The 17,970-nt window shown below is 37.0% G+C and overlaps 1 protein-coding gene across 1 annotated transcript in view; it reads left to right on the forward strand.

The window, feature by feature from the left end:
- LOC135735636 (neural cell adhesion molecule 2) overlaps positions 1 to 17,970 on the forward strand; it is a 178,076-nt gene that overhangs the window by 147,712 nt on the left and 12,394 nt on the right. The window contains exons 7-14 of the mRNA XM_065254077.1: positions 1,672 to 1,841; positions 6,103 to 6,248; positions 8,200 to 8,350; positions 10,300 to 10,487; positions 11,079 to 11,175; positions 13,768 to 13,941; positions 16,906 to 17,025; positions 17,245 to 17,366. Of these exons, the coding sequence (XP_065110149.1) occupies positions 1,672 to 1,841; positions 6,103 to 6,248; positions 8,200 to 8,350; positions 10,300 to 10,487; positions 11,079 to 11,175; positions 13,768 to 13,941; positions 16,906 to 17,025; positions 17,245 to 17,366 (1,168 nt within the window). The remainder of the gene's footprint in view (positions 1 to 1,671; positions 1,842 to 6,102; positions 6,249 to 8,199; positions 8,351 to 10,299; positions 10,488 to 11,078; positions 11,176 to 13,767; positions 13,942 to 16,905; positions 17,026 to 17,244; positions 17,367 to 17,970) is intronic.

Raw genomic sequence — 17,970 nt, forward strand, 5'->3', positions numbered from 1 at the left:
TTATATAATATTTGCAAAGATTTCAAAGTCTATTATGAAAAATCACAGTTTAAGGCCGTGTTGAGCTTTCTTCAGCAGAGACACTTGTGAGATAATTGTGGTCTTTTCTCAAGAGGAACATCTATAGGAGACCAAAGAAAAATCCACTTGCTCTCCATATAATTTGTGTGATGTCTATAAGAAACATATTTTGTGTATTTTTGGTTTTAGTTTGGTGTGAATGAGACAGATTCATAGGGTCTAAATGTGTCCCACAGAGAGTTAAAATGACTTGATAATAAAGGAAAAGAGTGGAGCACAATTATGTTTTTCACAGATTTAAACCTTTCTTAGATTGACATGATAGTTTAGTAATTGACTGACATTAAAGTGAATAAAATTGGATGTTTTTTTGCCCACATGCGCACCTTTCAGCAATATAACAAAGATTTCTTTAAATTCAACTTTAAAATTACAGTCATTTAAAGAAGAGACGTCCTGATGTTAAAGTGAACTCTATAATGAGTTTAAATCTGGATGAGTGGATTTCATAGAGTGCTGTGAATGCTTCTTGGTTTTATTCGATCTTAAGATTATTACAGCTTTGATTTTTTATAATCATGTGAGCAGCATATTATGAATAGTCAACATTGTGTTTATAATCCAGTTGTGTAGGAATTAATACAACACAAAATAAGCAAATAACTATCAAAACTCTGCTCCTTAAAAAAACTGTTTTCATGCATTTACATGCAAATTAATAAAGCAGCAATGCAGAAAACTGCTTTTTTGGTGAGATTTGTCAGATTTCTCGCAGGAAGTGATGTCACCGCTTATAGTAGGCTACATACAGTATAGTTTTTCAAAATGCAGATGGGATATCTCTTGCGCTTTATTGTTGTACTGTATCTCTTGTCATGTCTGCAGAACCTGTACATTTAACATGAGATATTATTTTTGCCGTTTCTCTGCCAACCGCTCGAGTCGAGCACAGACTTTAATGCATTACTTTGCCCTTACTTAATCCGCGTGTGATGTTTATCTTTCACACATGAACAAAACTGCAAGAAAGCCGGTTAACGTGTTTACATGCAACACGAAATCGAGGGTAATGAGCAAAAACTTCCTTTGCTGATTGGTTTTTACGCCGTTTATGGGCATTCCCTGATAAAAGAAAACTATTTTACACATTTACATGAATCCACACATTATCAGTTTATTAAGCATAATCAGTGTAGGACTGTGCATGACTATATCACGAAACTTTGTGAGACTGGGTTAGTATTTTGCTATGTCAAGCATTATTTTTACTGTTGTGCATACTTAGTGATTCGTTCAGATTTGATTCAAAGTGCTTGCTCTACTTTACATAACTAACAAGCATAAGGTGAACTGCTTTGTCACGTGCAGTATGTAAAACATGAATGTATTTTGTAACCTGTGTAATAAGCATCACATGAACTTTCCATCTCATTATTATCATATCAGTTCATTATTATCTGTATCAGTCTTTCAGGATGAACAGATCAGGGCAAACATTTACTGAATTATTACTGAATGAATGATCATTAATTATTGCTTATGTGAATCTGCTTAGCAGGCATAAACAATGAAGAAATGGTATTGCATGACATACAGTATTGAAGCAATATCACATAAGTGTTTGTCTTTATGATTTGAATGTGTCTATAGGAAAGGTCATGTGATTGAAAGCTCAGAGCAGTATGTGTTAAACTCTCTGGATGGAGGAAGAAGCACACTGACGGTCAAAAACATCCGACAGGGTGACGGTGGACCCTACACATGCAGGGCCAGCAACAAAGCCGGGAGCATCGAAGGTCAACTTATCCTTAAAGTCTTTGGTGAGAAATGTACACACACACATGCAGGGGCGTCATGCACCAATTTTTTTTAAGGGGGCAGAGTGTGCACAGTTCACAGAAATTTGTGCATACACATACATCAAACGAATTATATTATAGAGCTTTCAGTCTTTTCCATGGCACTTACATTTCTAACAATATGAGCGCCACTGCCTTCAAGCAAAAAACTCCAAAATAAAAGTGTTGACTTACTTTCTATCAAATACTATTCAATCAGAATAATGACATGATATTGGTATCATATTTAAAACAGAAACGACATGTTTTATTTATTTAAGTTTTGTTTAATGACTTGTTTAATTGTGTCATTAATGCATTTTGCACAACCACTGACTGCATTATGAAATTAATGTCATTTTAAATCCATAAAGTATATAAACAACGAAAATGACATAAGCTATAGCCACGTGAATGAGTTAAATGTTCAATAATGATTTTTAAAAATATGTTTAGATAAAATGATTGGAGGAACAAATTTTTGCATTAAATTTTACCTCATATGTGAGCATGTGTGATCCCGTGTGAACTCTGGCGAACTTTGGCTTGTGCCAAGAAGGTGAATCTAGAAATTTCTGCTAATATAACGTCGAGACAGTCACATTTTAAACCATACATTTTCTACACAGAGGAGGTTAACTGCACATTACCGTACTGGGGTTTGAAAATGTTGTGAGCGTTTCTTGCACGTTTTAATTCCTCAGATAGCCAAATGCAGCAGCAACATGAAAGCTCGTGAGCGCGCTCACGCTGATGACGTCTGCGGCTGCTCTGACTGCCGCTCCTGCCGCCAGCAAGTAATGTAACATGTTCAAAACACTATCAAAACGGCAAAAATCTCTGAAAAGTGACAAGGATGCAGCACAGAATTAATAATATTGTGCATATTAAACAGATTAAAAGACAAGTTACCGATTGATGGACGCTTTTTTGATTTTCAGTTTGCATGCAAAATCCATTTGGCTCAAAAAACCAAGGGGGCACGTGCCCCCTCAGTTTGAATGGGCATGACGCCTCTGCACACATGTATTGACAAATAATATTGACACACGTGTACAAACTGGGTTTCATTTTACAGTAGAAAGAGTTTTCTCCTGGTAGGACTGTGGAAGTATTTACTCACGGCCGCAGTACAGGCCATTTGTCTTTCATTTTTCCATTTAGTTGCTTTCCACTCAAATTCTCTTGAAGAAAATGAAGCAATGCGTCTTTGAAGGCACCACACGCGTGATGCCACCCGCGCAGTAAATGCACCGCGGTTTCAAACAAGAAAATGAAAGAGCCTTCAATTATTGTGAAAAACTCCAGCAGGTTCTTTATAGAACCCGGATTCAATTGATGCTTTCATGAAGCCGGTGTGCACATTGGAAAACTGATTATTCTGATTGGACCTTCTGTCTTCTGCATGGAAATGTATGGAGATTTATTCACTGTCATCAGGGTCCACAGCCAGAGAGGCTTGTTCTTTAAAATGCACATTTATATGATGGTCTTATTGCTCAGGGAGCGACACAGTTGAGAGTTTCGTGAAGTTTTGCACACGAGGCAGACTGGAGAGATAAAAGAGCAAAGAAAAGTTAATGTTTCAGGGTCTGTGTCTGCTGACACATGAAGTTGTTTTTACCAGGCATCTGTGCGTTACTTTCTTACATGTAGTGTCACACAAAGTGCACACTACAAAATATAAATGTGTCTAACTAGTGAACTTGCAGCCAATCACTGTCCTATAAGAAGTCCAGTGTTTGTGAATCACAGTGACACAATAAAGTTTCACTTGAACATTTGAATTTAGTTCAGAGGTTAAAATGCTGCTGGTTTCTAAAGCCCTGAGCATGGTCTGTTTTTTATGCACACAGTCGAGCCGTGAAAAAAATCTGTAAAAATGTTGTCACATGCACTGTATGCAACACCCCACACATAAAAAAATTATTTTGCTTTGGCCTTAAGTCTTTATAAAGCATTTAAATCACACAAGGTCTAAATGACTGTTTTCTGTAATTGTGACGTCTACACATCCCTGCTGACACCCTGTAAACCACCTCCAGCACACTAGCAACTACCCACAACACACCGGCATCTACCCACAAGTTCCGAAAACCCTCAAACTCCTTGACAACCACCCTCAGACACCTTGACTACCACCTACAACACCCTGCCAACCACTCTAAACACCTTAACCACCACCCACAACACTCTGCCAACCACCCACAAGATCCTGGCAACCCTTAAACACCTTGCCAACCACCGGTAACACCTTGCCAACCACCCCATAACACCCTGCCAACCACCCTTAAGATTCTGACAACCCTCAAACACCTTGACAACCATCCACAAGATTCTGCCAAACCTATAACACCTTGACAACTACCCACAACACCCTGCCAATCACCCACAAGATCCTGGCAACACTAAAACATCTTGACAATCACCTATAACACACTACCAACCACCCACAAGAACCTGACAATGCTTAAACACATTGAAACCACCCACAACACCCTTCAAACCACCCACAAGACACTGACAACTCTTAAACACCCTGCCAACCACACTCAATATTCTGGCAACCCTCAAACACCTTGCCAACCATCCACAAGATCCTGGCAACACTCAAACACCTTGCCAACCACCCATAACACCCTGCCAACCACCCACAAGATCTTGGCAAACTCTAAACACCTTGCCAACCACCCAGAAAACCTTGCCAACCACCCCGTATCACCCTGCCAACCACCCTTAAGATTCTGACAACCCTCAAACACCTTGACAACCATCCACAAGATCCGGCCGAACCTAAACAACACCCTTCCAATCACCCACAAGATCCTGGCAACACTTAAACACATTGACAACCACCTATAATACGCTGCCAACCACCCTCAGGATCCTGGCAACTCTCAAACACCTTGACAACCTCCCAAAACACCTTGCCAACCACCCACAACACCCTGCCAACCACCCACAAGATCCTGGCAACACTTAAACACATTGACAACCACCTATAACACGCTGCCAACCAACCCTTAATCACCTTGAAACCACCCACAACTACCTTCCAACCCCCTCAAGATCCTGGCAACTCTCAAACACTTTGACAACCTACCAAAACACCTTGCCAACCACCCACAACACCCTCCCAACCCCCCTCAAGATACTGGCAACTTTCAAACACCTAGTAAACCGCCCTCAGGATCCTGGCAACTCTTGCCAACCACCCATAACACCCTGCCAAACCCCCACAAGATCCTGTCAACCCTTAAACACCTTGACAACCCCTTACAACACCCTGCCAACCACCCACAAGATCCTGGCAACTCTTAAGCACATTGACAACCACCTATAACACGCTGCCAACCAAACCTAAATCACCTTGAAACCATCCACAACTACCTTCCAACCTCCTCAAGATCCTGGCAACTCAGAAACATTTTGACAACCTACGAAAACACCTTGCCAATTGTCCACAACACCCTGCCAACCACCCTCAAGATCCTGGCAACTTTCAAACACCTTGTAAACCACCTTCAGGATCCTGGCAACTCTCAAACATCTTGCCAACCACCCATAACACCCTGCCAACCACCCAGCAGATCCTGGCAACCCGCAAACACCTTGACAACCACCTACAACACCTTGACAACCACCCACAACCCCATGGCATCATGAGGGCAATCTTTGCACAGCACTGATCATTCACTTCAAGAAAGTAAAACATTGAATGATTGTAGAGTCGTTCTAGAGTCTTCCGTGTACACACAAACACTCGCACATGCAGTTGCTCTTCATTTACCCAGCAGCAGTTCAATAACAATACTGTTTACACATCAGCATCATTTATAGACACTTCAACATCTGCTGATATAAATAAATACTTCACGTTTCTTTTCACATTGCTGTAATATTCTGAGGAGAACATTTCCTTAATTTAAAAATAATTTAAATTTGTTGTAAAGTGGTCTTTGAAATAGGTTTAACTTCTTTATGCAGAAGGTAATTTCTTGTCTTTATTTTCTAAAGTGAGGAGGTGAAAGAGAGTTCAATTGATTTTGACTCCCACTGTCAAAGGAGAAACTCATGTCAGGCAGAACACCGAGATTGCTGAAAATTGAGATGTATTTAAAGGAATTATCTACTGAAATACAACTCTAAAGAAAAGTACAAACTGTAGCCATTAAAAAGAAATGACTCAACATTGAATTGTCTGTCTTTCTGTCTGTGTCCATCTGTCTGTCTGTGTGTTCAGTTCAGCCTCACATCACTCAGTTGCGTAACGTGACAGCGGTGGAGGGCAGCGCTGCGATGATCTCCTGTACCGCTGAAGGTGAACCGGTGCCTGAGATCTCATGGAGAAGAGCCAGTGATGGACAAACATTCAGAGATGGAGATAAGGTGAAGAACACACAAACCAAATACACCTGCACTGAAGAGAGAACAACACAGTCCGTCTGTCCGTCAATCCTCACCTCAGTTCTTCTTTTGTCGTTTTTCTCTCTGTGCTGTGCTTGTCTCACAGTAGCATATCCGACAGTCAGAAAGCATCGGCCCAAGGCATCATAGTGTCAGACAGACTAGAAGACACACACACAAACATACACTCACACATTGACACACACACACACACACACACACACACACAGCTTCTTGTATCCTTTTACAGACTCTGTTCTGAAATCTCATTTCTTTCCTTGAGGTCATCAAACAAGAAGTTACATTTGCACCACAAAATGAAAAATATGATTCTGCCAACTGCTTTTATTAGCGCTTTATTAGATTCATTCAGTCAGAAAGATTTTAGTTTTCAGTAAGCTGTGATGTGTTTCTATGCTGTGTACTTTATATTCATGTGCATTGATCAAATGCATTCATATAATGTATGCATTCAGTGTGTTTGCTAAAAAAAAACATTACTGTCATTACTACCCATGCTTACAGTACAGTTAGTGAACGGAACAAAGCCGTAACTAGAAATATTATACTTCATCTTACTCTGATCCTACTACGAACATGAAGAATACTTACATCATACAGAGAGATTGTTGAGCAAAGATCTGCTTTTATTTTTCACAACAATTGCATTTCATTGAGGACAGAATAATAGGAAAAAAATCCATCGCTTTCCTTTTATTTGAAGTAAACTTCAGAGACTTACCGTAGCCTGATTAACAACGTTGAGTTTATAATAATGATTTATCATTTGTTTGCTCAAGTAGGATTTCATGGGAAATAAAACGTTTTAAACGTATTGTGTGATTACGTCACATTCATAAACAACAACAACAACAACAAAAAACTTCACAAATAACTGCAATACTGCAATTTTATGTTTCAAACTGAGATGGCGATAGAGAGGCAAAAGTTACAGATTGCAGCTTTAAGCATCTGAGCAACCTCATAGTAACACCTTAGTAACCCCATAGCAACACCCTGACAACCACCCACATCACTGTAGTGTTGTACTGTGCGCTTTACACACACACACACAGATTTTCATGTCTTATTTAATGCCTTTCAGTTTTTGTTTGTTTATTTGTGAGATATTCTCCAGGCGTTTGAGAGCCACGGGCAGCTCTCACTATCTGAATAGAAATGAGTCTCATGCATTAGTGTGAATTGAACCTTCAGGTCTTGAGACAACAGTAATGGTTTTCGTCACCTGGCATCAGTAAAGCTGGCGATGTGCTCTTATACACCAGACAATAAAAGAAAGCTGAAGCTAGAGATTGATTTTTTCAGGGAGTTAGAGGACGAGCGATCAGTAAAGTGGGTGTAAGGGGACGAACTCGTTCTAATAGCTTTATATTTAACTCTTTCCCAACTGCACTGTTAAAAAAGTTGCCAGACAGCAACAGGATTTTTTAAGCATTTCCAAAAATGTTCTACTTTACATATATAAACATACAATATACCAAATGAAAGAACAGACCCTCTGCGTTTTATCCTATCTTCGTGTGTTGTCTTTTATTACCTCTCAATTATGTGTGGGTTTCTTCAAAAATACACAATTTTGAGCAAAAAGAGATAATTACATTTTTGTAAAGGACTTTTGTTAGATATCAGATTCAGAATGATGATCAAAACATACACAGAGTTTTGACTGTTTTTGGGTTTTGACTGTTTTTGAAGTTGTGAAAGAGCGCCAACTGGTGGATAGTAGCATAAATATAGAAAAGCCATTTGGGACAGGGCATATGTTATAGATTGTTCTTATCATTGTTTATTTTAACATTTTGCTGTATGGATGTTTTATCATCATGGTGTTGTTAATAACACTGTATCTGTTTTTGTTCAGCCAGAGAGCACCAATTTCACTAATATGGATGAATTTGTTTTGTTGGTTTAGAGTCAGGACGGTCGTGTGGAGGTGCGTGGACGGCACGGGAAATCCATGTTGACCATCAGCAACGTACGGCTCTCGGATTGGGGTCGATTCGACTGCGAGGCCCTCAGCAGGATCGGAGGCCATCAGAAAAGCATGTTCCTGGATATCGAGTGTAAGAAGTGATGTGAACGTCATGTGACCCCTTACGAAAATAAACCATGTTTTTTGTGGTAAAAGTGTAGTAACCAGTGTTCAGTTACTCTAAAAAGTAATTGATTGCTAGTTACTAATTACATCTTCAATCGTGTAAGTAGATTAGTGTACAAATTACTCTCTCAAAAAAGTGTTTAATGACTTATTACTAATAACTTTCTTAATCCTATTTAATAAATGATTCAAAGATAGGCCTGAAATGCATCGCATAAGTCATATAAAAGTACTTAAATTATTATTGTCATCATTATTATAAGGTTCAATTCTCACTATTAACTACATTTACCTCAATATACTCCTAATTACTGCTTATTAATACTTAGTAAAGTCATTGTTAAGGGTAAGTATTTGTAGGAATTGTGTAGGATTAAGGATGTAGAATAAGGTTTTGCAGAGTCAGACATTTATATGTGCTTTTTAAGTAATAATAAACAGACAAAATATCAGTAATATTAATGCTAATAGTTAATAGCGAGAATTATAAACTACACAAGTAGTGTGTTACCATTATTATAATTAACTCACCAAAGTATTTAAAGTGAGAAGGATTAATACAAAAATTTGCATTTTATCCTCAGACTTTAAATGTTGATGTTAAATCCACTATTGTATTATATATCATTGATCTACAGTCCATACACAGCATTTACTTCAATTACATCAGAAGTAAAAAATAAGAGCAATTCCTTACTTAAATGACACTAACTAATTACTTAGTAACTAGTTACACCAAACACTGCTAGGAAACAAGTTATTTTTAACTGTATTAAAACCATGGTTAATTTTCATAAGGTTTTTTTTTTTACTGCAGTGTTTAATTTTTTAAGTGGTCACCATAATTATTTCCTTAAAGCAATGAATCATTTTATATTGGCCCGTATAAAACCCTCCTGCAGTGGGGCCAATTATTGAAGGAATTCATTCTGCGTAATTCATTGCTCAGATTCTTCTTTATTAACAGGCGTTCTGGATTTTTTCTGAAATACCGTACATGTTTCAACAGTGTCCTGATTTACTGCTGTATTGCACTTGTGCTCCATTTATTTTTTTAAGAGCCAAATTCCACATCAAATGCTAAATATGCTTGATACTCATTGAATTACACGTCTCATGTATCCTAGCTATCGTACAGGACTCTGACCGTGACATCTGGGCTTTATGTGATGGTGTGAGAGGGTTCACTTCAGCAGCATCCAGCCAAGCGTTACTGTTGTGTTAATGAACTCATTTATTTAGTATGGAGACTCTGTGCCGTTCCTCAGATGTTGACGGAGGCTTTAGTATCAATCTCTGTAATGTTGTCCTTTCTGCAGAATAACACAGGATTAATGCATTCATACTGCTGATGACCTCAGACACATGAGCTCAAACCTTAAATAAGATTCAACTTCATGTATGTTTTTCACATGAAAACTCTTTAAAGGTTGATTTAAGAGATTTGCTAGTAAAACATGACTGTTGATATATTTGTTGAATCTATGACTCTCTGAATCTTTCGCTTTGAGGAGAAAATCATTTCATTTGTATAACTGGCACCTGTTTACAGACATAATCGACACATACGCTGAGAACATAAACACTTTTTATTATAGTGTATTCCCTACTGAAAGACCAGTTAAAACCTGGCTGATTTTTGATGGTCTGCCAGCCTGGTTTAAGCTGGGATGGTTTTAAGATGGTACTTATTAGTGAAAAACAGCTTAGCTCGTAAGTCAGCTGGTTTTATTTGGTGGGTCAGCTGTCTTACAGCCTGACCAGCTAAAACCAGATTGACCAGCTAAAAAAGTGGCCAAAACCCTTCTAAAACTGACCTGCTTAACAAGCTAAAACCCGAGTGGGAGACCAGCTAAAACCAGCCTAAGTTTACTGAAGAGCTTAAACTGTGAGTTTCTGTTTCTTTTTTATTAGATGCACCGAAGTTCCAGACCAGCCAGACGATCTTCTACTCATGGGAGGGAAACCCAGTGAACATCAGCTGTGATGTGAGATCTAATCCTCCAGCGACGATGCTCTGGAGAAGAGATCGATTTACCATCTCCAGTCAGGGCACCAGCAACATACAGATCCACACTGCAGAGGGACGATCACTTCTAGAGGTTTACTAACATCACATTATTACATGAATATAGATTAAGTTTAAATCGCTACTGCCTTTAGTTCTAGTTAATGTGTTGAAGGACAGAGACAAAAAGTTTTGACGCTGCTGAAATAAATTTTGTTTTGAATTTTGGCTGTTCAGGAAAGCACATTCATCTACACGAGTGCCTAAGTAACCTCAGTGCTCAAGAGAAAATCGTTTTCAAACATGTTTGCTATAAAATGTCAACATGTTAACTAACTTGAAAACTGTGTACACAACAATGTTTTTTTTATGGAAACTGGGAACGTTTTTATGTGGTTAAAAACTTTTCAGTTTTGGTGTTGTGTAAATGTAGCCTTTGCTAACATAAAACGACCATCCATAAAAGAGATTAAGACTTGTTTACTGCTGGTTTAGCAACACAATTGTATTCTGATAAAGCTGGTTGACCAAAAATACTTGATTAGTATTTGTTTCTGTATAAGACAGCTGAAAATGAATAAATGCACAAAAACCCAAGAAGTGTATATGTGTGTGTGGGTATGTTTTACAACATTCCTGTCTCTCTTTTATTATTCCCCTCAAATATCTTCTTGTTTATCCACAGGTCACTCCAGTGTCCGACAGGGATTTTGGACGCTACAACTGCACAGCCAGAAACAACATCGGCGCTCGATATCAGGAGTTTATATTAGCACAGGCAGGTATGTGTTCACCTTCAATAAACCTCAGGAGATACTGAACAAGTCCAGATAAACTCACACTCTCTACCTGATGTTTAAACTTCACTTAAAATTCAGTCTTACAATCCTCACCTCCATCATCTGTCATATAGAGATGCTGACTAAACCAAGTCTACCATTAACATTTATTCTTATCGTAGGGGTGAGCGGGGCACAAACTAATGCGGGGTTAATTGCGGCATATCTGTGCTTTTGGTCTTTTTCTCTTACTGTCAGAAGAATTGATATTGATACAAAGAGTGTTTCGGAGGCATGTAAGTAAATTTCTGAGTTGGGTGTGTAAGTCACCAAATCCAAACTTATATTATTTTAATCATTGTCTTGTTACCTGAAACATAACACCATATTGAAACAAATAATGAAATTAAATGATAATGAAATCAAGACATTGTGTTGATTGTGTAAAAAAATATTAATCTAATTTAAATATTTTTTTGAATGAAAAAGCCAAAGTCACAAAGCATTAGGTTGTATCCTGCTCTCCCTTATATCTTGTATCATATTATGGCTGTAATAGTTTTTGTTTCTTAATGACTTTAGAGATGTTTAAGACAGATATGACGCCTGCAGAGTTTATTCTATTTAATGTTCTTCTTCAAATTAACATAATTGAATCGTGGTTATAAAACTGTAGGTATGCATTAAACATTAATGTTTATTAATATCTTCTGTAATGATTTATCTTTCACATGGCCATTACTAATTTAACTGCAGCTAGTTTTCTGTGTAAGGTGATTTACTAATAAACCAGAGTACAGTCTTCATTTACTGTAGCTGTTTAATATCCCATAAAGATCTACTTTATCCAGAGCTTCATTAAGCCCAAGAGAACACCACACACACACATGCGCACACGCACGCACACACACAAACACATCTCTCTTCTTAACACACATACATGCACAAATAGCATAAAAAACACTGAACCGTAAATTTAAGAGTACTTAGACTCAAAAGCCTGGTTTTACAGACATGGTTTAGATTTAACCAAGATTAAGTCTTAGTTAAATATTTATGAATATTACCGATGTCCATCTTGAAACAAAAGAATGGCACTTATGTATTTTTTAAATATGTCAGGTAAGGTTAGACATGCATTTAATCTGGGACTAGACTTAAGTTCGGATGTATATTCCATTTTTTATGTGTACACGTGGGTCCTCATACAGTCCATGTGATGCAGTTTTTGGCATCAGAAGGCTTAAGGCCGAGGTATTGAACATTTTTATGCATGACACAATTTTTGTCATCAGAAGATTGTTTGCGTACAGTGCGTAAGTCGCACGTGTGCCTACAGGAGATTTTAGTATGTAGCCCATGATATGCATTGAATTGCGCAATGCGCGTGCATCAAACGTCTGTGTTCACGTACAAGTCAACTATACTTTGCAAGGCTGTGTGTTCGACTGCGTGCGTACGTTTGTGTACACATAAAAAACAGACTATACTCTGAATTTTAAGTTCTGATCATATAATACAACATAATTTACAGTTAAAAACCAAAGTATGAGAATCCACAAATATTAGAATAATGACATTTCTGTGAGCTCCTTATCACCTCAAATTTATTATGCAAATTAGGGTGCATGTCTAATTTATATGTTTTTAATAATTCAATAGATCAGTTACACACTTATAATATACATGATAATAAATATACATGAGCTATGAAGATAGCAACCCTGTATCACAAAATGATGTACCTATAGTCACGTAAAGTCTTGTCACTGTATTGTTGTATTTTCAAACCATTTACGATATGGTTTACAGGTAGATTTGGTGTTTGCATTAGGATGTCACTTTACGTTCACGCAAAAAGGCGGAAAACCATGTCAGTGTCACACTTAAGATAAATTTACGTGACTATAGGTACGTAATTTCGTGATACAGGGTTGAAAGATATACTGTATGTTGCTTAAAAAAACACTATACTGTTTTTCTAGCAGTATTTACTGCTTTAACTAGTAAATAAAGCAGTATGTGTTAACAGTATTATACATCTTGGGAAAGCATTTTCACAGTTTATGTGTCGTTGAATGATATTCCTTGTAGGGAGTTTGATTTCCTAAAATACAGAGGTACAGTTTTTACCTGCTGAAACATTAAACCATTGAAAACCATACCATAGATTTACCCGAGTCAGATCAACACAACACTTTTTCTTCAGAAACTGTATACATCAAATAAAATGATGCATTAAGACTCTGCTCACGGCCTGAAGCGTTGTGTTTGAGAGAGAGATGACATTTATGTTTTTTGTCAGGTTAGACTCTTCTGAGTTTGTGGGTTTGTCTGATAACATGAGGAGTGATGATGAATATAATGTCCTGTCTTATATTTCTGTTGATCTGTGAGTCTATGAATGAAAAAGAAAGAGAGATCATGAATGTTTGGGTTCAAAACTAAAGATTAAACATAATACTTAAAATAATACATCATCATATATTTCTATAATATAGTTCAGTAGATAGCTATCATAAATCATGGTAGATATAAGGAAGGTGACAGTTTTGTGGTCTCTGTTGGTGAAATGTGATGTTTGTTTTGTTCCAGATGTTCCTTCAAACCCGACCTCTGTCAGGTTGACCGCTGTATCTCAGCGTCTCGCTACCGTCACCTTCATAAAGCCTGACTCACATGGAGGCGTGCCCATCAGTTATTACATCATCAACTACAGAGACATAAGCTCACCTGATTGGAGAACAGTGAGATCACATGGTGTTCAGAGTAAGTGTCATATGAAAAACATTATTGATATCAGAAATAGAAACAAGTCATTTTTTGGCATACAGTAAGAGTTAAAGGTGCCGTAGAATGTAAAACTGTATTTATGTAGTCATAGATGAATATGTTATATGCTAGTTAATGCTATATGCTAGTTAATGCTATATGCTAGTTAATGCTATTTGCTAGTTAATGCTATATACTAGTGTTTAGGCTGAAGTTCTACTATTGACGTTACAGTTACGTTTTGCAGGTTCATACTGAAAAAAACACAAACTTACCACTCAGAAACGTCCATTAACAATCTCCAAACAATTGATTATTCCTCAAAATCTGATACAGACTCAAACATAAGATCTGTTTACACACACACAGAGCTACTGAAGGAAAAACAGCCAATCAGAGCAGAGCTCAACATTATTATTCATGACACTAGGTAATAATAGATCATTTCATTATAAAGGGAAATCCTAGGGTTGTAAATGGACATGTTAAACTGACTCTGGATCATTTATAACCAGAAATACCTTAAAGATTTCAGAGAACAATTTAAGAGATTAGTTCAACATTGCATTCTTTGGCACCTTTAAACCTATAAAATAATTTGGAGAGGACTTTAATGAGAAATATTTAAGTTTGTTTTAGAATCTCTACCTTTGCTCTTCATTTAATCCTCATTGTTGTTTTTGTAAAACAATAAGCTCAATATTTTCTTTGCCAGCTGCACGAGTAAAACATTTATGAGAATAAAACCAGGCTGTGTCTCTGCTATTGCCATTTTTCCTTTAAAATCCATTATCGCTTATTGAAACGAGCACTTTTTGCTGTATTGTGTCGAGAATCATTTTGGTTTGTGTGGTGCAACTAAAGCACATTTGGTTTGCTAAAGGCGCACTAGAGATAATGAGTTTAAGCAGTTTGTTCATTAAACTACTCAGAGTTTTGTCTTTGAGTCGGCGCACAATGATTTCTCTCTGTGCATTAGAAGGCCATTAGCCAGGACATCGAACAACGCTTTTAAATAACGTTCGTTTGGCTAAACATAACAAAAAGCAAATAACAAATAGAAACCTTCAAGCATGGGAAGTTATATGGCTCAACTTTGAATCACAGTCCTGTGGGGCTTCAGGCAAAGCTTTGATGAGGTCAACAGCAGACCATCAGATGAAGGAATAAAACATTTGGTGCTGGATTTATTAAAATACACAGCGCAATTATTACAATTACATCTAAATATTCTTTGTGGATTTTTAATTAAGAGCTCAATGTTCTGTGACTGACTGCATTTATTAAGTTACAATAATAGCGCCCATTGAGTGTTCATTTCTGTTACTGCTTTTTCATGTAAATCAGTCATTATAATAACATACAGAGGTCACGGTCTGAGATGTGCTGTCATAATACTGTGATGTTAAACTCTAGACTTCATTATGAACTTTAAACTGATTAGTGAATTTTTAACATTGATATGCACACTGTATAATACTAAACTCTGAAAACACAAAAGTGTAACTAAAAACCAGAGACTCATTTATAAAGCATGCATACGAACAGATTTGATCATATACACTCTTGTGAAAACAGTGAAAAAAAGTGCTTAACGCCACGTCAGGGTCTGAGCAGAGGTACACACTTTTGCTTGTCCAGTTGCTGCTGGGTTTATAAGCCATTCTTGTTGCTCGAATAAGATTTAAACATTGACATACAGTATAGTATGTCAGTGACATTAAAGACAGAGATACTAAACTGTTCAGTGAGGCGTATGTGCATTTAACTATAAATCAAAGAAATGATCGAAAGATCAAATTTAGGGTGGTTTTTTTTAGGGTGACACACGTCCTGAAAAGTGAAGATCAAAACATTTCAATCGCCCCCTGGTGGCAGGCTGCAGTATATGTCATAAACCCCACCTTGAGTAGGACACAAGCCAAACTTAAGAAAAATCCCAGCAATGTTTTTTGTTATTTTAGTTATTTCTTATGATTTTGATATACTTTCTATCTGGGTTTTTCTAATGGGTTCGGTTTAAGTTGGTTATTAGATGTGATACCACCTCACGATCACTACTGTGCCGACTCTAGCTCTGAATGTTGTCATCACACTGCAAAAAAAAAAAGACTTTCTTTCTTAGTATTTTTGTCTAAAAGTTCCTAAATCATGATGTATTTTACTCGATGAGTAAAATGACCTAAGAAAATAAGTCTAGTTTTTTAGATTAAAATATCAAATTTAAGTGAATCTGTGCTTTAAAGAAGCAAAGAAACCGGCTTATACGTTTACTTTTCTCCTTACACTGCAAAACAATGAGTTTCAAGGAAAAAAAATGCTTAGTATTTCAGTAAACATATCAAATTGAAGTGATTTTGTCTTATCCCCATCTTCCAATGGGCTAAGCAATTTTTTTGCTTGTTTTACGCACAAAATCACTTAAATTTGATATTTTTGGTCTAAAAACTAGACTTATTTTCTTGGGTCGTTTTGTTCATCAAGAAAAATCTTAATTTAAGAATTTTTTGATATTTCTTAAATTTTATCTTGAAAAATCATTGGCAGACTTTTTTGCTTGTTTTCAGCATAGATTTACTTCAGTTTTATATAGACTTATTTTAGGTCATTTTACTCTTCAGGAAAATACATTGTGATTTAGGAACTTTTAGATATTTGTACTGAAAACAAGACAAAAATACATCTTTTTACAGAAACCAGCATGTGTTCATTTCTGGATACTGGTGTCTAGTATGTGATACTGGTATGATTGTATGGTATGGGTTTTTGGAGTTTATGGACCTAAAGATCACAAAAATGAAAGAATTCACTTTCCAACATGACATCGGGCTAAAAAAATGATGACACGTTACATTTTTACTTTAAAGCTCATACATGAAAAGTAGTCGACGGCATATGTTAGTCTGTTGAAACTTCATGTGTAATAAATCTGGATGTGTGTTTGTCTTTGTTCTGTCTCAGCTATGGTGGTTCTGGCGAGCCTGGAGCCCAACACCACATATGAGGTGAGAGTGGCGGCGGTGAACGGTAAAGGTCAAGGAGAGTTCAGTCGATCGGACATCTTCCAGACGTTACCCATCCGTGAGAACCTTCTCCTCTTTATAATCTTCACTCGTTCTTCACTGTCGACTGGATGCATTTTGTTTAGTTTGCCAGTGTGTGAATTCATCCAGAACTCAATGTACTGCAGTGAATGTGTTTTTATTCAAGTATTAAAAGCTTCTTGCTTATTGTAATGCTGCTTTATAGTTTAATGGTGATGTTCTCCTGAAGTGATGAAGATGTTTTCTGTTCTTGCAGGTGAGCCGAGTCCTCCTACAGTACACGGACAGAGAGGTGTCGGTAAAGCGTACAGACTCGGTCTAATGAAACAGGATGATGGTGGAATGCCCATCGTCGAATACATCGTCAAATATAAAACGGTGAGAGCAGTGATGAAGGACATGAGTACTGGTGCTTTAATCATCAGGGTTGATAACTGAGAGAGATTGTAAGCAAACTCAATGGGTCTCATTCACTAAGCATGCGTACGCACAGATTTGTTCGTAAAACAGAGATTTTAACTTACAAATCATGATTCAACAAAAAACTTTTATATTAAAATTTATTTTAAATGTATGCAAAAATGGAAGAACAACTTAGACCACATGTACGCAATAATCATGAACAAGGAAAAATATATAATAGGGTATAATAATAGATATATATTAATGGGATTCTATTTCCTTGTTGATGATTTTTGCACACATGTGGTCTAAGTTGTTCTTACGTTTTTGCAAACATCTAGAAGAAATGTGAAAGTTTTTGTTGAATCATGATTTGTACGTTAAAACGTCCGTTTGTCGCACATTTTACGAACAAATTTGTGCGTACACATGCTTAGTGAATGAGACCCATGGTCTGTACAAAGATGAAATTCAAAGTCCATTTCTTAATCTTTATATCTAGATTTATTACTAGAGGTGGCACGCAATCGTTATGTGATCTGATTAAATATGATGCAAAAGTGCGTTCCTATAATAATTT

The sequence above is a fragment of the Paramisgurnus dabryanus genome, chromosome 4, assembly GCF_030506205.2.
Source record: "Paramisgurnus dabryanus chromosome 4, PD_genome_1.1, whole genome shotgun sequence".
Lineage (NCBI taxonomy): Eukaryota > Metazoa > Chordata > Actinopteri > Cypriniformes > Cobitidae > Paramisgurnus > Paramisgurnus dabryanus.